General features: G+C 48.9%; 1 protein-coding gene across 1 annotated transcript in view; it reads right to left on the bottom strand.

The window, feature by feature from the left end:
- LOC139391896 (adhesion G protein-coupled receptor B2-like) overlaps window positions 1-21,875 on the bottom strand; it is a 253,496-nt gene that overhangs the window by 55,337 nt on the left and 176,284 nt on the right. Inside the window, exons 21-24 of the mRNA XM_071139514.1 lie at window positions 16,864-16,965; window positions 15,894-15,993; window positions 12,927-12,998; window positions 400-492 (exon numbers count right to left, since the gene is read on the bottom strand). Of these exons, the coding sequence (XP_070995615.1) occupies window positions 400-492; window positions 12,927-12,998; window positions 15,894-15,993; window positions 16,864-16,965 (367 nt within the window). The remainder of the gene's footprint in view (window positions 1-399; window positions 493-12,926; window positions 12,999-15,893; window positions 15,994-16,863; window positions 16,966-21,875) is intronic.

Here is a 21,875-nt window from a genome sequence, read left to right as displayed (position 1 = left end):
CAAACTGATCAGGGACCAGGCTAGCAGTGGTTAAGTAGCCTGGTCCCAGGAGTTGGCAAGACAGCACAAACTGATCAGGGACCAGGCTAGCAGTGGTTAAGTAGCCTGGTCCCAGGAGTTGGCAAGACAGAACAAACTGATCAGGGACCAGGCTAACAGTGGTTAAGTAGCCTGGTCCCAGGAGTAGGTAAGACAGCACAAACTGATCAGGGACCAGGCTAGCAGTGGTTAAGTAGCCTGGTCCCAGGAGTAGGCAAGACAGCACAAACTGATCAGGGACCAGGCCAGCAGTGGTTAAGTAGCCTGGTCCCAGGAGTTAGCAAGACAGCACAAACTGATCAGGAACCAGGCTAGCAGTGGTTATGGGTCTAATAAGGGATGAAATGGAATATTATTCACCATGATCTGCACCTGTCCGTTCTTGCATGAGTCCGGTGAGTTCTCACTGTCGTCTTTACATCCCCCCATCCGACAGCGCACTGCGTCTTGAACCTGGAAGAGATGGACGAGGTGGGAGAGAAGTAGAGGAGGAGGGAGGGAAGTAGAGGAGGATGGAGGGAAGTAGAGGGGGAGGGAGGGAAGTAGAGGAGGAGGGAGGGAAGTAGAGGAGGAGGGAGGGAAGTAGAGGGGGAGGGAGGGAAGTAGAGGAGGAGGGAGGGAAGTAGAGGAAGAGGGAGGGAAGTAGAAGAGGTGGGAGAGAAATAGAGGAGGAGGGAGGGAAGTAGAGGGGGAGGGAGGGAAGTAGAGAAGGAGGGAGGGAAGTAGAGGAGGGGGAGGGAAGTAGAGGGGGAGGGAGGGAAGTAGAGGAGGAGGGAGGGAAGTAGAGGAGGAGGGAGGGAAGTAGAGGAGGAGGGAGGGAAGTAGAGGAGGAGGGAGGGAAGTAGAGGAGGAGGGAGGGAAGTAGAGGAGGAGGGAGGGAAGTAGAGGGGGAGGGAGGGAAGTAGAGGAGGAGGGAGGGAAGTAGAGGGGGAGGGAGGGAAGTAGAGGAGGAGGGAGGGAAGTAGAGGGGGAGGGAGGGAAGTAGAGAAGGAGGGAGGGAAGTAGAGGGGGAGGGAGGGAAGTAGAGGAGGAGGGAGGGAAGTAGAGGGGGAGGGAGGGAAGTAGAGGAGGAGGGAGGGAAGTAGAGGGGGAGGGAGGGAAGTAGAGGAGGAGGGAGGGAAGTAGAGGGGGAGGGAGGGAAGTAGAGGGGGGGAGGGAAATAGAGGAGGAGGGAGGGAAGTAGAGGAGGAGGGAGGGAAGTAGAGGGGGAGGGAAGTAGAGGAGGAGGGAGGGAAGTAGAGGGGGAGGGAGGGAAGTAGAGGAGGAGGGAGGGAAGTAGAGGAGGAGGGAGGGAAGTAGAGGAAGAGGGAGGGAAGTAGAGAAGGAGGGAGGAAAGTAGAGGAGGAGGGAGGGAAGTAGAGGAGGAGGGAGGGAAGTAGAGGAGGAGGGAGGGAAGTAGAGGGGGAGGGAGGGAAGTAGAGGAGGAGGGAGGGAAGTAGAGGGGGAGGGAGGGAAGTAGAGGAGGAGGGAGGGAAGTAGAGGGGGAGGGAGGGAAGTAGAGAAGGAGGGAGGGAAGTAGAGGGGGAGGGAGGGAAGTAGAGGAGGAGGGAGGGAAGTAGAGGGGGAGGGAGGGACGTAGAGGAGGAGGGAGGGAAGTAGAGGGGGAGGGAGGGAAGTAGAGGAGGAGGGAGGGAAGTAGAGGGGGAGGGAGGGAAGTAGAGGGGGGGAGGGAAGTAGAGGAGGAGGGAGGGAAGTAGAGGGGGAGGGAAGTAGAGGGGGAGGGAAGTAGAGGAGGAGGGAGGGAAGTAGAGGGGGAGGGAGGGAAGTAGAGGAGGAGGGAGGGAAGTAGAGGAGGAGGGAGGTAAGTAGAGGAGGAGGGAGGGAAGTAGAGGAGGAGGGAGGGAAGTGAGGAGGAGGGAGAAAGGGAGGAAGGTAGATGAAAGTCTTTATTGTAGTTTTAAAATGAGTTTAGCTACATTAAGACTATCATAGAGATTAGGCTATGTTCATACATACAGTACTCTACACGTGTTAATTGAGTATGTAACCTTTACAAACAAATATATTATCTTGCGAATGTTTGATCATGTATATTAGGTTATTGATTTTAGTAAGAGACTAGAACACGCTAGAACAGGGTAGAACACGGTAGAACACGGTAGAACACGGGGTATTACCCTGTCATGAACATGTATTATTCTTTATAGCATTAGTACTGTATGTATTAAAAAGCACTATAGAAATAAACGCCAAGTAATTGTTTGATTGTTGTATTCAAGCACTCTTTGAAGACATTCAAAGATAAAGAAAGTGAGAGAAGAGAAATATAGGCAGAGTGAGATAATTATTTTAAATTGATTTTTTCTTGTTTTCACTAGGCAAGTCAGTTAAGAATAAATTCTTATTTTCAATGAGTGGGTTAACTACCTGTTCAGGGGCAGAGAGACAGATTTGTACCTTGTCAGCTTGAGGATTTGAACTTCCAACCTTTCGGTTACTAGTCCAACACTCTAACCACTAGGCTACCCTGCCACCCTGGTGATAAAGTGAGAGAGAGTGTGAGAGAGAGTGAGAGAGAGTGAGGCAGTGAGCGCGGGAGAGAGAGCGTAAGAGAGAAGAGAGAAGAGAGAGAGAGATACATAGAAACAGAGATAAAGAACAGAAAAAGGCAGTGTACAACACTGTTGAATCTAGATAGGCAGCCAGTCTACTGAGGGTTGTGTTAGGAAGATGAGATTTGATTCAAATTGCGATATGACTGGTAACTGACTCCAGAGGCACAGTGCTCTATAATGCTGTTTGCTATTCTCTGAAACTTTCATTAAGTGAGCTAAAGCTAGTTAGTGGAATAAATATTGTGGATCTAAATGTTCTTCCTGATAATACTGGACTATCAGACCACCATTTTATTACATTTGCAATCGCAACAAATCTGCTCAGACCCCAGACAAGGATTATCAAAAGCAGCACTATAAATTGTCGGACAACCCAAAGATTCCTAGATGCCCTTCCAGACTCCCTCCACCTACCCAATTATGTTGGAGTACGAAAAACAGTTAACCTGTCACGACTTAACAGTTAACCTGTCACGACTTAACAGTTAACCTGTCACGATTTAACAGTTAACCTAACACGCGATTTCCACCGAGGGTGGCTCCTCTCCCTGTTCGGGAGGTGCTCGGCGGTCGTCGTCGCCTGCCTACTACCTACCACTGATCCATGTGTCTTTTTCGTTTGGTTCTGTCTTGTTTCTTACACCTGTGTTCCATTGAGTTAATTTCTGTTGGTTTATTAACCTCATTGCATGCTGGTGTTTTCTGTGTTTGTTTGGGGCGTGTGCTAGATTGCGCCACAGGCTATTCTCACGGTCGTTTGTGCCGTTGTGAATTATTTAGGAGTAGATCGTTTTTCCTCCTGTTGTCACTTCGACTTCCTGTTTTGTTGGGCGCCTTCGTTGGGTTTGTTTCCCGACCAGTTTTGTGTGTTTTGGGACTTCCAAATAAATATTTTCTATTTGGACCTCAGTGCTCTCCTGCTCCTGACTCTTGCACCCACCTCCTAGCGAGGCACCTTACATAACCATCTAACCGAGCATTTAACCTTGCGTAATACCCTAGATGCAGCCGCACCTCTTAAAACTACACTGACACACTGAGACTACACCGACACATGGAGACTATACTGACACATGGCTGGAGTGTTTATGGACATATTCAATCTCTCCCTATCCCAGTCTGCTGTCCCCACTTGCTTCAAGATGTCCACCATTGTTCCTGTACTGAACTAAATGACTATCGCTTGGTAGCACTATCGCTTGGTAGTGCTTTGAGAGGCTAGTTAAGGATCATATCACCTCTACCTTACCTGACACCGTAGACCCACTTCAATTTGCATACAGCCCCAATAGATCCACAGACGATGCAATCGCCATCCCACTGCACAATCCCATCTGGACAAGAGGAATACCTATGTAATAATGCTGTTCATTGACTATAGCTCAGCCTTCAACACCATAGTACCCTCCAAACTCATCATTAAGCTTGCACTACTGCACTTTTGGAGCTAAGAACACAAGTGTTTCACTACAACCACAATAACATCTGCTAAATATGTGTATGCAACCAATAACACTTGATTTGACTGAAAAAGTACACTGAAAAGTACACTGACATTTACTTATAAGGTGCTGACAACCACTTCTACAACCACTGGGATTATTAGTTGACCCTGCTGGTCATCTATGAACATTTGAACATCTTGAAGAAGTATCTGGCCTTAACGGCCATGCAATCATTTAATCTCCACCGACACAGCCAGAAGAGGACACCCCTCAAAGCCTGCTTCGTCTCTAGGTTTGTTCCTAGGTTGCAGCCTTTCTAGGGAGTTTTTCCTAGCCACCGTGCTTCTACACCTGCATTGCTGCTGTTTGTAGTATAAGGCTGGGTTTCTGTATAGCACTTTGTGACATCAGCTGATGTAAAAAGGGCTTTATGAATACATTTGATTTGATTTGATTAGTGGGTACACAGTATTCCATTTACACCCACATTGCCTCCCACATCATGTTGAGACAGAGAGAATTAATATTAACACTATACACAATGAGTCCCAAAACTTCCTACGAACATTGGGATGTCGTACAAAGAAATTTGTTTAGTGTGTTACCAAAAATATTGTAGTGTGTAACGAGCTTAATAACATGGATAGGAGACGTGCAAGCATGCATACACATACACATATCACACTGAGACAACACTGACACACTGAGACTACACTGACACACTGAGACTACACTGGCACACTGAGACTACACTGACACACTGAGACTACACTGACACACTGAGACTACACTCACACACTGAGACTACACTGACACAACACTGACACACTGAGACTACACTGACACACTGAGACAACACTGACACACAGAGACTACACTGACACACTGAGACTACACTGGCACACTGAGACTACACTGACACACTGAGACTACAATGACACACTGAGACTACACTGACAAACTAAGACTACACTCACACACTGAGACTACACTGACACAACACTGACACACTGAGACTACACTGACACACTGAGACAACACTGACACACTGAGACTACACTGACACACTGAGACTACAGTGACACACTGAGACTACACTGACACACTGAGACTACACTGACACACTGAGACTACACTGACACACTGAGACAACACTGACACACTGAGACTACACTGACACACTGACTACACTGACACACTGAGACTACACTGACACACTGAGGCTACACTGACACATGGAGACTACACTGACACGGAGACTACACTGACACACTGAGACAACACTGACACACTGAGACTACACTGACACACTGAGACTACAGTGACACACTGAGATTACAGTGACACACTGAGACTACACTGACACACTGAGACAACACTGACACACTGAGACTACACTGACACACTGACTACACTGACACACTGAGACTACACTGACACACTGAGACTACACTGACACATGGAGACTACACTGACACGGAGACTACACTGACACAATGAGACTGCACTGACACATGGATACTACACTGACACTGAGACTACACTGACACGCGGAGACTACATTGACACACTGAGACTACACTGACACACTGAGACTGCACTGACACGTGGAGACTACACTGACACACTGAGACTACACTGACACACTGAGACTACACTGACACACTGAGACTACACTGACACACTGAGACTACACTGACACACTGAGACGACACTGACACACGGAGACTACACTGACACACTGAGACTACACTGACACATGGAGACTACCCTGACACATGGAGCCTACACTGACACGCTGAGACTACACTGACAAATGGAGCCTACACTGACACACTGAGACTACACTGACACACTGAGACTACAGTGACACACTGAGACTACAGTGACACACTGAAACTACAGTGACACACTGAGACTACACTGACACACTGAGACTACACTGACACACTGAGACTACACTGACACACTGAGACTACACTGACACACTGACTACACTGACACACTGAGACTACACTGACACACTGAGACTACACTGACACATGGAGACTACACTGAAACGGAGACTACACTGACACACTGAGACTGCACTGACACATGGATACTACACTGACACGGAGACTACACTGACACACTGAGACTACACTGACACACTGAGACTACACTGACACGCGAAGACTACACTGACACACTGAGACTACACTGACACATGGAGACTACACTGACACGGAGACTACACTGACACACTGAGACTGCACTGACACATGGATACTACACTGACACACTGAGACTACACTGACACACTGAGACTACACTGACACACAGAGACTACACTGACACACTGCGGAGACTACACTAACACACTGAGACTACACTGACACACTGAGACTACACTGACACACTGAGACTACACTGACACACAGAGACTACACTAACACACTGAGACTACACTGACACACTGAGACTACACTGACACACTGAGACTGCACTGACACGCGGAGACTACACTGACAAACTGAGACTACACTGACAAGGAGACTACACTAACACACTGAGACTACACTGACACACTGAGACTACACTGACACACTGAGACTACACTGACACACTGAGACTACAATGACACACTGAGACTACACTGACACACTGAGACTACACTGACACACTGACTACACTGACACACTGAGACTACACTGACACACTGAGACTACACTGATACACTGAGACTACACTGACACATGGAGACTACACTGAAACGGAGACTACACTGACACACTGAGACTGCACTGACACATGGATACTACACTGACACGGAGACTACACAGACACACTGAGACTATACTGACACGCGAAGACTACACTGACACACTGAGACTACACTGACACATGGAGACTACACTGACACGGAGACTACACTGACACACTGAGACTGCACTGACACATGGATACTACACTGACACACTGAGACTACACTGACACACTGAGACTACACTGACACACTGAGACTACACTGACACGCGGAGACTACCCTAACACACTGAGACTACACTGACACACTGAGACTACACTGACACACTGAGACTGCACTGACACGCGGAGACTACACTGACAAACTGAGACTACACGGACAAGGAGACTACACTAACACACTGAGACTACACTGACACACTGAGCCTACACTGACACACTGAGACTACACTGACACACTGAGACTACACTGACACACTGAGACTACACTGACACACTGAGACTACACTGACACACTGAGACTACACTGACACACTGAGACTACACTGACACACTGAGACGACTCTTACACTTGGATACTACACTGACACACTGAGACCACATTGACACACGGAGACTACACTGACACACTGAGACTACACTGACACACTGAGACTACACTTACAAACGGAAACTACACTGACACATGGAGACTACACTGACACATGGAGACTACACTGACACATGGAGCCTACACTTACATGCTGAGACTACACTGACACATGGAGCCTACACTGACACGCTGAGACTACACTGACACGCGGAGACTACACTGACACCCTGAGACTACACTGACACACTGAGACTACACTGACACATGAGGACTACACTGACAAACTGAGACTACACTGACACATGGAGACTACACTGACACACTGAGACTACACTGACCAAACCTGTATTTTACCATATACGCATTCAGTTATTTTTTTCTCCTTCATTTATATTATTTTACTATAAAGTGTGTTACTATTTCAAATGCACCTTAATTCAGTTTGATTTTGTGTGGTTGTTTTGTCTGACTCAATAAGCCCTGCTAATATGTAATCTGTGTCCTTTCATCCCTCCAGGATATCAAGACAACCATATTTTCACCTGAGCATACAAATGACTGACTTTCATCCGAGTGGCTGCTGAGTAGGACAACAAATTACCACCCTATGAGTGGAATCTGAGAACAGAACACTGAAGTGAGCCACAGCGCCAAAGAAAAGCCATCTTCACTCACAGCGGGTGTTCGGTGTGTGTGTGTGTGTGTGAGAGAGAGAGAGAGAGAGAGAGAGCGAGAGAGAGAGAGAGAGAGAGAGAGAGAGAGAGAGAGAGAGAGAGAGACTGCATATTGGATCAGTGCCCGTGTCAGATGAATAGTGCATTCACTGGAGTATCGCCGCTCATTCCATCTCTCCCTCTCTCTCTCTCTCTCTCTCTCTCTCTCTCTCTCTCTCTTGCTCTCTCTCTCTCTCCATCTATCTCAATCCCTCGCTCTCTGCATCTTTCTATATCCTTCTCTCTTATCTCTCTCTCTCCATCTATCTCCTTCCCTCGCTCTCTGCATCTCTCTCTCTGTATTTCTTTCTCTCTCTCCATCCTCTCTATGTTAACTCTGCTTTCCTCATCCCCTGCTGGGTGAGTTGGCACTCTGATGGCTGCATACTTCTCATTTCAAAGTCAAATGGGTTTCCTATGGATCTATACTCGCTCCCTCACCCTCCCTCTCTCACATTCTCTCTCTCCCTCTACATTTGTCTTTCTCCCGATCTTCACACTTTCCTTCCTCCACATGTTCTAAATGTTCTCCCTTTGTGTTATTCATTAACCCTTTCTCCTTTTCTTGACATTTCTTTTTTTCCCTCCCTCCCTCCCTCCCTCCCTCCCTCCCTCCCTCCCTCCCTCCCTCCCTCCCTCCCTCCCTCCCTCCCTCCCTCCCTCCCTCCCTCCATCTTTTTGTCTCGCTCCCTTCCTCTGCGACAATCATTATTTTCATACATACATGTTCCTTTCCTAATTTCTCGATCCATCTCTCTCCCTCCCCTTTTCCTGCTAATCACATTTTCTATACATCCATGTTCTCTAACTCCCTTTCGGGTGAATGACATTTTCCACAGAACTCCACAGACCTTAACTCCCTCCCTCCCTCCCTCGTTCTGATACACACATCGTGTCACTCTGCAACACACCCTCTCTATAGATTCACAAACTCTATGTTCTTTCAATCCCCATCTTCCCTCTGCCTCTGTGCCTCTATTCCTCTCTGCAACTTTTTTACACAGTCTCTCTCCCCCTTTCCTCTCCCTCTTCTCCTCTCCACGTCTCTCTCCATCCCAGAGACAACATCATCCGCTTGCCCGTTGTGCTGCAGCTATTAGGGATTAGGTTCAGTCCCTGACAGAGATTTTAATATTTACTAAACAAATAATTCCTGGATTTGGGCAACTCTAATCCTACGCTTTTGTGATATTGATTTAACATATACTGTATGACTTAAAGTTTTTGTCCATTAATGTTCAACTATATGTTTACTCAATAAACAATGAAGTGATGTATATCATATCGGGGGGAGAGACAGAGTGTCACGGCTGGCTGAAGGACTGGACCAAGGTGCAGCGTGGTAAGCGTACATTCTCTCTTTATTGAAAATGACGCCGACAAAACAAAAACCAAACCGTGACGCTTTGGGCCCTGAACAAAGACAAAGTTAACTTCCCACAAAACAGGTAGGGGAAAAGGATACCTAAGTATGGTTCTCAATCAGAGACGACGATAGACAGCTGTCCCTGATTGAGAACCATACCAGGCCAAGACATAGAAATACAAGACATAGAAAAAAGGACATAGAAGAACCACCCTAGTCACACCCTGGCCTAACCAAAATAGAGAATAAAAAGCCTCTATGGCCAGGGCGTGACACAGAGAGATGTTGTGTAGCCACGGAATGGATCAAATATTTGCCTGATGTTTGTGCACAATAGGGGGCCGTGTGAGTGTGTGTGTGTGAGTACACGGATGTGTGTGTGTGTGTATGTTTGATAAATGTGTGTGTATGCAAGCATGTGTGTGTGTGTGTGCATGTGTGTTTGTGTGTGTGTGCATTATATTAAATCAAATGTTATTTGTCACATGCGCTGAATACAGCAGGTGTCGACCTTACAGTGAAATGCTGACTTACAAGCCCTTAACCAACAATGCAGTTCAAGAAATAGAGTTAAGAAAATATTTACTGAATAAAAAGTAACACAGTAGAATTACATAACAATAAGGAAGCTACAGTATATACAGGGGAAACCGGTACCGAGTCAATGTGCAGTGGTACAGGTTAGTCCAGGTAATATGTACATGTAGGTAGGGGTAAAGTGACTATGCATAGAGCTTAGATAATAAACAGTGAGTAGCAGCAGTGTAAAAACAACGGGGGGGAGGGGTCAATGTAAATAGTCTGGGCGGTAGAAGCTGTTAAGGAGTTTTTTAGACCTAGACTTGACGCTCCTGTACCGCTTGCCGTGCGATTGCAGAGAGAACAGTCTATGACTTGGGTGACTGGAGTCTTTGATAATTTTTTGGGCCTTCCTCTGACACCGCCTGGTATATAGGTCCTGGATGGCAGGAAGCTTGGCCCCAGTGACGTACTGGGCCGTTCACACTACCCTCTGTAGCGCCTTACGGTCAGATTCCGAGCAGTTTCCATACCAGGCGATGCAAACAGTCACGATGCTCTCAATGGTGTAGCCGGGGTCCCATGTCAAATGTTGAGGGGGGAAATGTGCTGTCGTGCCCTCTTCATGACTGTCTAGGTGTGTTTGGACCATGATTGTTTTTTGATGTGGACACCAAGGAACTTTGAAACTCTCTAACGTGCTCCACTTCAGCCCCGTTGATGTTAATGGTGGCCTGTTCGGCCCTCCTTTTCCTGTAGTCCACGATCATCTCCTTTGTCTTGCTCACATTGAGAGAGAGGCTGTTGGCCTGGCACCACACTGACATGTCTTTGACCTCCTCCCTATAGGGTGTATCATCGTTGTCGGTGATCAGGCCTACAACTGCTGTGTTATCAGCAAACTTAATGATGGTGTTTGGCCACACAGTCGTAGGTGAACAGGGACTACAGGACGGGACTAAGCACACACCCCTGAGGGGAACCGGTGTTGTGGATCAGAGAGGCAGATGTGTTGTTACCTACCCTTACCACCTGGGGGCGGCTCGTCAGGAAGTCCAGGATCCAGTTGTAGAGGGAGGTGTTTAGTCCCAGGGTCCTTAGCTAGGTGATGTGCTTTCAGGGCACTATGGTGTTGAACGCTGAGCTGTAGTCAATGAACAGCATTCTCACGTAGGTGTCCCTTTTGTCCAGGTGGGAAAGGACAGTATGGAGTGCGATTGAGATTGTGGATCTGTTGGGGCGGTATGCGAATTGGAGTGAGTCTAGGTTGTCCGGGATGATGCTGCATGTGTGTGTGTGTGTGTGTGTTGAGTTTGTTCTCTGCGTTTAACTCTGTGTGTGTGTGTGTGTGTGTGTGTGTGTGTGTGTGTGTGTGTGTGTGTGTGTGTGTGCGTGTACGCGCGTGTGTGTGTGCCTAGTAAATGGGTATTTCGAGACTGTGTGTGTCTGTTGAGAATGGACAGTGAGGGCATTCGACTGGGGACTTATCGTCTTAATTCATACAGTTTTACTAATCTCCTTATAGGAGCCCTGGATCATCTGGACAATACTCTATTATATTAATATAGGCTGAAGCAGAGTAATCCTTCCATGTCTGAGCTGAACCTCTGTCTATCTAGCTAGCTGGTACTGTCTGGGCTGAACTTCTGTCTATCTAGCTAGCTGGTACTGTCTGGGCTGAATGTCTGTCTATATAGCTAGCTTGTACTGTCTGGGCTGAACCTCTGTCTATCTAGCTAGCTGGTACTGTCTGGGCTGAACCTCTGTCTATCTAGCTAGCTGGTACTGTCTGGGCTGAACCTCTGTCTATCTAGCTAGCTGGTACTGTCTGGGCTGAATCTCTGTCTATCTAGTTAGCTGGTACTGTCTGGGCTGAATCTCTGTCTATCTAGCTAGCTTGTACTGTCTGGGCTGAACCTCTGTCTATCTAGCTAGCTGGTACTGTCTGGGCTGAATCTCTGTCTATCTAGCTAGCTGGTACTGTCTGGGCTGAACTTCTGTCTATCTAGCTAGCTGGTACTGTCTGGGCTGAATCTCTGTCTATCTAGCTAGCTGGTACTGTCTGGGCTGAACGTCTGTCTATCTAGCTAGCTGGTACTGTCTGGGCTGAACTTCTGTCTATCTAGCTAGCTGGTACTGTCTGGGCTGAATCTCTGTCTATCTAGCTAGCTGGTACTGTCTGGGCTGAACTTCTGTCTATCTAGCTAGCTGGTACTGTCTGGGCTGAACCTCTGTCTATCTAGCTAGCTGGTACTGTCTGGGCTGAACTTCTGTCTATCTAGCTAGCTGGTACTGTCTGGGCTGAATCTCTGTCTATCTAGCTAGCTTGTACTGTCTGGGCTGAACCTCTGTCTATCTAGCTAGCTTGTACTGTCTGGGCTGAACCTCTGTCTATCTAGCTAGCTGGTACTGTCTGGGCTGAACCTCTGTCTATCTAGCTAGCTGGTACTGTCTGGGCTGAACCTCTGTCTATCTAGCTAGCTGGTACTGTCTGGGCTGAATCTCTGTCTATCTAGCTAGCTGGTACTGTCTGGGCTGAACCTCTGTCTATCTAGCTAGCTGGTACTGTCTGGGCTGAACCTCTGTCTATCTAGCTAGCTGGTACTGTCTGGGCTGAATCTCTGTCTATCTAGTTAGCTGGTACTGTCTGGGCTGAACTTCTGTCTATCTAGCTAGCTGGTACTGTCTGGGCTGAATCTCTGTCTATCTAGCTAGCTGGTACTGTCTGGGCTGAACTTCTGTCTATCTAGCTAGCTGGTACTGTCTGGGCTGAACCTCTGTCGATCTAGCTAGCTGGTACTGTACGCTTCAGTAGGAGAAAACGAGACCACCTGTAGCAGGGTTTTGGTTTCAATTCAGGAATTAAATGGAATTTCTTCATATACCTACATACAGTAAACACACATAAAACACACAGACACACTCAGACACACACAGACACACACTAACCTCTCGGCGCATGGCACAGTGGACAGTAATGATGACAAAACCCTGGACAGAGTCAAAGACAGCAAACAGAACCTGAAAGAGATTAGAACGTCTGTCAGTTACCATAGAAAGAGAGAGTCAGAGAGATAGAGAGGGAGACAGAGAGGGAGAGACAGAGAGGGAGAGACAGAGAGGGAGACAGAGAGGGAGAGACAGAGAGAGAGAGATACAGGCAGAGAGAGACCGAGTGAGAACTGGAGAGAGAGACAGGTAGAGAGAGATAGAGAAAGACAGAGAGAGAGAGAGAGAGAGAGAGAGAGAGAGGTAGAGAGAGAGAGAGAGAGAGAGGGAGATAGGGGGAGAGAGAGAGAGAGAGTGACAATGACAGAGAGATAGAGTGTGTTTCAGTGTGTGTATCAGTGTGTGTATCAGTGTGTGTATCAGTGTGTGTTTCAGTGTGTTTATCAGTGTGTGTATCAGTGTGTGTATCCGTGTGTGTATCAGTGTGTGTATCAGTGTGTGTATCAGTGTGTGTTTCAGTGTGTGTATCAGTGTGTGTATCAGTGTGTGTATCAGTGTGTGTATCAGTGTGTGTATCAGTGTGTTTCAGTGTGTGTATCAGTGTGTTTCAGTGTGTGTATCAGTGTGTTTCAGTGTGTGTATCAGTGTGTGTTTCAGTGTGTGTATCAGTGTGTATCAGTGTGTGTATCAGTCTGTGTATCAGTGTGTGTATCAGTGTGTGTATCAGTGTGTGTATCAGTGTGTGTATGAGAGTTTTAATGCAGCCAGGACCCGTGCTATAAGTCAGTATTTGAGTGAGGATGTCAGGAGATGATATGGAGATCAGTCAGTATTCCAGTCAGTATTCCAGTGAGGATGTCAGGAGATGACATGGAGATCCGTCAGTACTCCAGTCAGTATTCCAGTCAGTATTCCAGTGAGGATGTCAGGAGATGACATGGAGATCAGTCAGTATTCCAGTCAGTATTCCAGTGAGGATGTCAGGAGATGACATGGAGATCAGTCAGTATTCCAGTCAGTATTCCAGTCAGTATTCCAGTGAGGATGTCATGAGATGACATGGAGATCAGTCAGTATTCCAGTCAGTATTCCAGTGAGGATGTCGGGAGATGATATGGAGATCAGTCAGTATTCCAGTCAGTATTCCAGTCAGTATTCCAGTCAGTATTCCAGTCAGTATTCCAGTCAGTTTTCCTGTGAGGATGTCAGGAGATGACATGGAGATCAGTCAATATTCCAGTCAGTATTCCAGTCAGTATTCCAGTGAGGATGTCAGGAGATGACATGGAGATCAGTCAGTATTCCAGTCAGTATTCCAGTCTGTATTCCAGTGAGGATGTCAGGAGATGACATGGAGATGAGTCAGTATTCCTGGCAGTATTCCAGTGAGGATGTCAGGAGATGACATGGAGATCAGTCAGTATTCCAGTCAGTATTCCAGTGAGGATGTCAGGAGATGACATGGAGATCAGTCAGTATTCCAGTCAGTATTCCAGTCAGTATTCCAGTCAGTATTCCAGTGAGGATGTCAGGAGATGACATGGAGATCAGTCAGTATTCCAGTCAGTATTCCAGTGAGGATGTCAGGAGATGACATGGAGATCAGTCAGTATTCCAGTGAGGATGTCATGAGATGACATGGAGATCAGTCAGTATTCCAGTCAGTATTCCAGTGAGGATGTCAGGAGATGACATTCAGTCAGTATTCCAGTCAGTATTCCAGTCAGTATTCCAGTGAGGATGTCAGGAGATGACATGGAGATCAGTCAGTATTCCAGTCAGTATTCCAGTGATTCCAGTGAGGATGTCAGGAGATGACATGGAGATCAGTCAGTATTCCAGTCAGTATTCCAGTCAGTATTCCAGTGAGGATGTCAGGAGATGACATGGAGATCAGTCAGTATTCCAGTCAGTATTCCAGTGAGGATGTCAGGAGATGACATGGAGATCAGTCAGTATTCCAGTGAGGATGTCATGAGATGACATGGAGATCAGTCAGTATTCCAGTCAGTATTCCAGTGAGGATGTCAGGAGATGACATGGAGATCAGTCAGTATTCCAGTCAGTATTCCAGTCAGTATTCCAGTGAGGATGTCAGGAGATGATATGGAGATCAGTCAGTATTCCAGTCAGTATTCCAGTCAGTATTCCAGTGAGGATGTCAGGAGATGACATGGAGATCAGTCAGTATTCCAGTCAGTATTCCAGTCAGTATTCCAGTCAGTATTCCAGTCAGTTTTCCAGTGAGGATGTCAGGAGATGACATGGAGATCGGGCAACTGGTGGCAACAGTGAGCGCTGTTAGCTACAAGTTGGTTTGGGTATTGCTTGGGTGCTGTGGATGGGGATGATGGATAGACAGTGTTGTCTGCTTAAGCATCTGCCTCTGGTGCAAATGGTTGCATGGTCTAATCCAGGAATAGAAAGGTGTTTTTCAGATTTCTGTTTAAATCCTTTCCCAAACCTAAACCCTAACCTTAGAAATGACAAGTTAATGCCTAAACTTAACCTTTTGAACATTTTGAAATGTGAGTTTTGGAACAACTTTGAAATATGACATTTAAGAAACATGGATGAAAGTCTAATTCTGACGTGAGACTGTGAGAGCTAGTTGGTTTATGAGTGTGTGTATCAGTGTGTGTATGAGTGCATGCAAAGGTTAGTGAGTTTGAAAGAGTGTATACAGTACATTGTTATACAAGCTTGGATACGTGTTTGTGTGTGTGTGTGTGTGTATGTGTGTGTGTGTGTGTGTGTGCGTGTGTGTGTGTGTGTGTGTGTGTGTGTGTGTGTGTGTGTGTGTGTGTGTGTGTGTGTGTGTGTGTGTGTGTGTGTGTGTGTGTGTGTGTGTGTGTGTGTGTGTGTGTGTGTGTGTGTGTGTGTGTATGTGTGTGTGTGTGTGTGTGTGTGTGCGTGTGCAGATGTGTGCATGCAGATGTGTGTTCGTTTGAAAACAGCAAAGTGTACCTGGAACAGTGTGGAGCGGCGGTCGGTGATGGCCAACACAGCAGACATCCAGGTCAGAGCCAGCAGAGGGAGAACTACACAGGAACTCCACAGGGACGCCCTGAGAGAGAAGAACGACAAGAGGAGAGAGGAGAGGAGGGGTAGAGGAGGGGAAGGAGAGGGAGATGGGAGGAAGGAGAGGATAGTTAGAGGAGGGGGAGAGGAGGGGTAGAGGAGGGAAAGAGGGGAGGAGGGGAGGAGGGAGAGGGAGATGGGAGGAGGGAGAGGATAGTTAGACGAGGGGGAGAGGAGAGGAGGGAAAGGAGAGAGAGAGGAGGGGGAGAGTGGAGGAGGTAAGGAGATGAAGGGAGAGGGGAGAGGAGAGAAGGGAGAGAAGGGGTAGAGGGGAGGAGGTAGAGAAGGGGGAGAGGGGAGGAAGGAGAGAAGGGGTAGAGGGGAGGAAGGAGAGTACTTCAACCTTTAGAATCTGGGACGGCGACACCCTCATAACACATGCACACGCTTACACACAAACATTTGCAAGCACACTCACAGTGACAAACACGTATGCAGGTGCACCCACAGTGACACACACATCAGGCATACTGAAAGCCACAGTGACCTCCAGACTGTGTGATCGATGCAGAACACGACCAAGTGAGAGACAAGTAACTGACAGCTGTAACTGAGATTGTGTGTGAGTGTGAGAGGGAGAGAGGGAGAGAGGGAGGGAGAGGGAGAGGGAGAGAGAAAATATGGAGAGAGAGATACTGATAGAGATAGCGATAGAGATACTGCGAGAGATGGAGATAGAGGGAGAAGGAGAGAGTAAGAGGGTATCTTTCGATGTGTGAGGGTATATTTCGATGTGTGAGGGTATCTTTCAGTGTGCGAGGGTATCTTTCGGTGTGTGAGGGTATCTTTCAATGTGTAAGGGAATCTTTTGATGTGTGAGGGTAAGTTTTGGTGTGTGATAGTCGTTTTGACTAACATGGCATTGCTGGCAGTAGAGCTGGAGAGAGCAGTACTTGAGATCACACCACACTTGGAGCATTTCAGGAGCAGTCTGCTACGCGACGCCTCAACTGGTGGACTTTAGGACACAGACAGGATGGAGGAGGACACAGACAGGATGGAGGAGGACACAGACAGGATGGAGGAGGAGGACACAGACAGGATGGAGGAGGAGAACACAGACAGGATGGAGAAGGAGGACACAGACAGGATGGAGGATAGGACACAAACAGGATGGAGGAGGACACAGACAGGATGGAGGAGGACACAGAGAGGATGGAGGAGGAGGACACAGACAGGATGGAGGAGGAGGACACAGACAGGATGGAGGAGGACACAGACAGGATGGAAGAGGAGGACACAGACAGGATGGAGGAGGACACAGACAGGATGGAGGAGGAGGACACAGACAGGATGGAGGAGGAGGACACAGACAGGATGGAGGAGGACACAGACAGGATGGAGGAGGAGGACACAGACAGGATGGAGGAGGAGGACAAAGACATGATGGAGGAGGACACAGACAGGATGGAGGAGGAGACAGACAGGATGGAGGAGGATGACAGACATGATGTAGGAGGAGGACACAGACAGAATGGATAAGAAGGACACAGACAGGTGGGGGAGGACACAGACAGGATGGAGGAGAAGGACAGAGACATGATGGAGGAGGACACAGACAGGATGGAGGAGAAAGACACAGACATGATGGAGGAGGACACAGACAGGATAGAGGAGGAGGACACAAACATGATGGAGGAGGAGGACACAGACATGATGGAGGAGGAGGACACCGACATGATGGAGGAGGAGGACACAGACATGATGGAGGAGAAGGACACAGACAGGATGGAGGAGGACACAGACAGGATGGAGGAGAAGGACAGAGACATAATGGAGGAGGAGGACACAGACAAGATGGAGGAGGAGGACACAGACATGATGAAGGAGGACACAGGCATGATGGAGGAGGATGACAGACAAGATGGAGGAGGAGGACACAGACAGAATGGAGGAGAAGGACACAGACAGGATGGAGGAGGACACAGACAGGATGGAGGAGAAGGACAGAGACATGATGGAGGAGGACACAGACAGGATGGAGGAGGACACAGACAGGATGGAGGAGGACGACACAGACAGGATGGAGGAGGACACAGACATGATGGAGGAGAAGGACACAGACAGGATGGAGGACGACACAGACAGGATGGAGGAGGACGACACAGACGGGATGGAGGAGGACACAGGCATGATGGAGGAGAAGGACACAGACAGGATGGAGGACGACACAGACAGGATGGAGGAGGAGGACACAGACAGGATGGAGGAGGAGGACACAGACATGATGGAGGAGGAGGACACAGACAGGATGGAGGAGGAGGACACAGACATGATGGAGGAGAAGGACACAGACAGGATGGAGGAGGAGGACACAGACATGATGGAGTTAGGACACAGACGTGATGGAGGAGAAGGGCAGAGACAGGAAGGAGGAGAAGGACACCAACAGGATGGAGGAGAAGGACAGAGACAGGATAGAGGAGGACACAGACAAGATGGAGGAGGACACAGACATGATGGAGGAGAAGGACAGAGACAGGATAGAGGAGGACACAGACAGGATGGAGGAGGACAACACAGACAGGATGGAGGGGGAGGACACAGACATGATGGAGGAGGACGACACAGACAGGATGGAGGAGGACGTCACAGACAGGATGGAGGAGGAGGACACAGACAGGATGGAGGAGGAGGACACAGACAGGATGGAGGAGGACGACACAGACAGGATGGAGGAGGAGGACACAGACAGGATGGAGGAGGACACAGACAGGATGGAGGAGGAGGACACAGACAGGATGGAGGAGGAGGACACAGACATGATGGAGGAGGAGGACACAGACAGGATGGAGGAGGAGGACACAGACAGGATGGAGGAGGAGGACACAGACAGGATGGGGGAGGAGGACACAGACATGATGGAGGAGGAGGACACAGACAGGATGGAGTAGGAGAACACAGACAGGATGGAGGAGGAGGACACAGACATGATGGAGGAGGAGAACACAGACAGGATGGGGGAGGACGACACAGACAGGATGGAGGAGGACAACACAGACATGATGGAGGAGGACACAGACAGCATGGAGGAGGACACAGACAGCATGGAGGAGGACACAGACAGGATGGAGGAGGAGGACACAGACAGGATGGAGGAGGACACAGACAGGATGGAGGAGGAGGACACAGACAGGATGGAGGAGGACACAGACATGATGGAGGAGGAGGACACAGACAGGATGGAGGCGGAGGACACAGACAGGATAGAGGAGGACACAGACAGGATGGAGGAGGACAACACAGACAGGATGGAGGAGGAGGACACAGACATGATGGAGGAGGACGACACAGACAGGATGGAGGAGGACGTCACAGACAGGATGGAGGAGGAGGACACAGACAGGATGGAGGAGGAGGACACAGACAGGATGGAGGAGGACGACACAGACAGGATGGAGGAGGAGGACACAGACAGGATGGAGGAGGACACAGACAGGATGGAGGAGGAGGACACAGACAGGATGGAGGAGGAGGACACAGACATGATGGAGGAGGAGGACTCAGACAGGACGGAGGAGGAGGACACAGACAGAATGGAGGAGGCAGACACAGACAGGATGGGGGAGGAGGACACAGACATGATGGAGGAGGAGGACACAGACAGGATGGAGTACGAGGACACAGACAGGATGGAGGAGGAGGACACAGACATGATGGAGGAGGAGGACACAGACAGGATGGGGGAGGACGACACAGACAGGATGGAGGAGGACGACACAGACATGATGGAGGAGGACACAGACAGCATGGAGGAGGACACAGACAGCATGGAGGAGGACACAGACAGGATGGAGGAGGACACAGACAGGATGGAGGAGGAGGACACAGACAGGATGGAGGAGGACACAGACATGATGGAGGAGGAGGACACAGACAGGATGGAGGGGGAGGACACAGACAGGATGGAGGAGGACACAGACAGGATGGAGGAGGACACAGACAGGATGGAGGAGGATGACACAGGCAGGATGGAGGAGGACGACACAGGCAGGATGGAGGAGGACACAGACAGGATGGAGGAGGATGACACAGACAGGATGTAAGGAGGAGGACACAGGATGGAGGAGGACACAGACAGGACGTAGGAGGACGACACAGACAGGATGGAGGAGGAGGACACAGACAGGATGGAGGAGGAGGAGGAGGAGAACACAGACAGGATGGAGGAGGATGACACACAGGAGGAGAGGATGGGGAGGACAGACACACAGGGGAGAGGATGGGGAGGACAGACACACAGGGGGAGAGGATGGGGAGGACAGACACACAGGGGGAGAGGATGGGGAGGATAAAGACAAACACAGACCCAGAAACACACACATTCAACAAGTAATGGGAGCAATGGGGTGCAAACCACATATACACATTCACACACATGAAGGTCAGGAATGGATGGGCAGTGCAGTTGCAAACAAAGGTGAAAAGCACAGAAGGACATACATAATGGACACACGGACAAAAAGAGAGGGAGAGGGACACAGAAAGGAGAAAAAGAAAGAAGAAAAATATTTAACAAACCTCAAAGTAGCAGCAATGGACAACAAGTCAGAATACAAAGATCATGACAGAATGCCGTGACAGATAAACGAAAGAGAGAAGAGGAGAGAGAGAGGAAGAGAGAGACAGGAAGAGAGAGAGAGGAAGAGGCAGAGAGGAAGAGGGAGAGAGTAAGAGAGAGGGAGGAAGAGGGAGAGAGGAAGAGAGAGGGAGGAAGAGAGAGAGAGGAAGAGAGAGGAAGAGGGAGGGAGGAAGAGAGAGAGGAAGAGAGAGAGAGGAAGAGGGAGAGAGGAAGAGAGAGGGAGGAAGAGAGAGAGAGAGAGAGAGGAAGAGAGAGGGAGGAAGAGAGAGAGGAAGAGAGAGAGAGGAAGAGGGAGAGAGGAAGAGAGAGAGAGAGGAAGAGAGAGAGATGAAGAGGGAGAGAGGAAGAGTGAGGGAGGAAGAGAGAGAGAGGAAGAGAGAGAGGAAGAGAGATAGAGGAAGAGGGAGAGAGGAAGAGAGAGAGAGATGAAGAGGGAGAGAGGAAGAGGGAGAGAGGAAGTGAGAGAGAGGAAGAGGGAGAGAGGAAGAAGTAGAGAGGAAGAAGGAGAGAGGAAGAGGGAGAGAGGAAGAGGGAGAGAGGGAGGAATAACGAGAGAGGAAGAGGGAGAGAGGGAGAGAGAGAGAGGAAGAGAGAGAGAGAGGAAGAGAGAGAGATGAAGAGGGAGAGAGGAAGAGTGAGGGAGGAAGAGAGAGAGAGAAAGAGAGAGAGGGGGAGAGGAAGCGAGAGGAAGAGAGAGAGAGGAAGAGAGAGAGAGGAAGAAGGAGAGAGGAAGAAGGAGAGAGGAAGAGGGAGAGAGGAAGAGGGAGAGAGGAAGAGAGAGAGAGGAAGAGGGAGAGAGGTGAGAGAGAGAGGAAGAGAGAGAGGAAGAGAGAGAGAGGAAGAGAGAGAGAGGAAGAGGAAGAGATGAAGAGGGAGAGAGGAAGAGGGAGAGAGGAATAAGGAGAGAGGAAGAAGGAGAGAGGAATAGGGAGAGAGGAATAGGGAGAGAGGAAGAGAGAGAGGGGAAGAGAGAGAGAGGAAGAGGGAGAGAGGAAGAGAGAGAGGAAGACGGAGAGAGGAAGAGAGAGAGAGGAAGAGAGATAGAGGAAGAGAGAGAGGAAGAGAGAGAGAGGAAGAGGGAGAGAGGAAGAGGGAGAGAGGAAGAGAGAGAGAGGAAGAGGGAGAGAGGGAGAGAGAGAGAGGAAGAGAGAGAGAGGAAGAGAGAGAGCGGAAGAGAGATAGAGGAAGAGAGAGAGGAAGAGAGAGAGAGGAGGAGGGAGAGAGGAAGAGAGAGAGAGGAAGAGAGATAGAGGAAGAGAGAGAGGAAGAGAGAGAGAGGAAGAGGG

This window comes from Oncorhynchus clarkii, chromosome 32, assembly GCF_045791955.1.
Source record: "Oncorhynchus clarkii lewisi isolate Uvic-CL-2024 chromosome 32, UVic_Ocla_1.0, whole genome shotgun sequence".
NCBI classification, from domain to species: Eukaryota; Metazoa; Chordata; class Actinopteri; order Salmoniformes; family Salmonidae; genus Oncorhynchus; species Oncorhynchus clarkii.
Note: the sequence above shows the minus strand (reverse complement) of the source record. Positions and strands in the feature narration are given on the sequence as shown.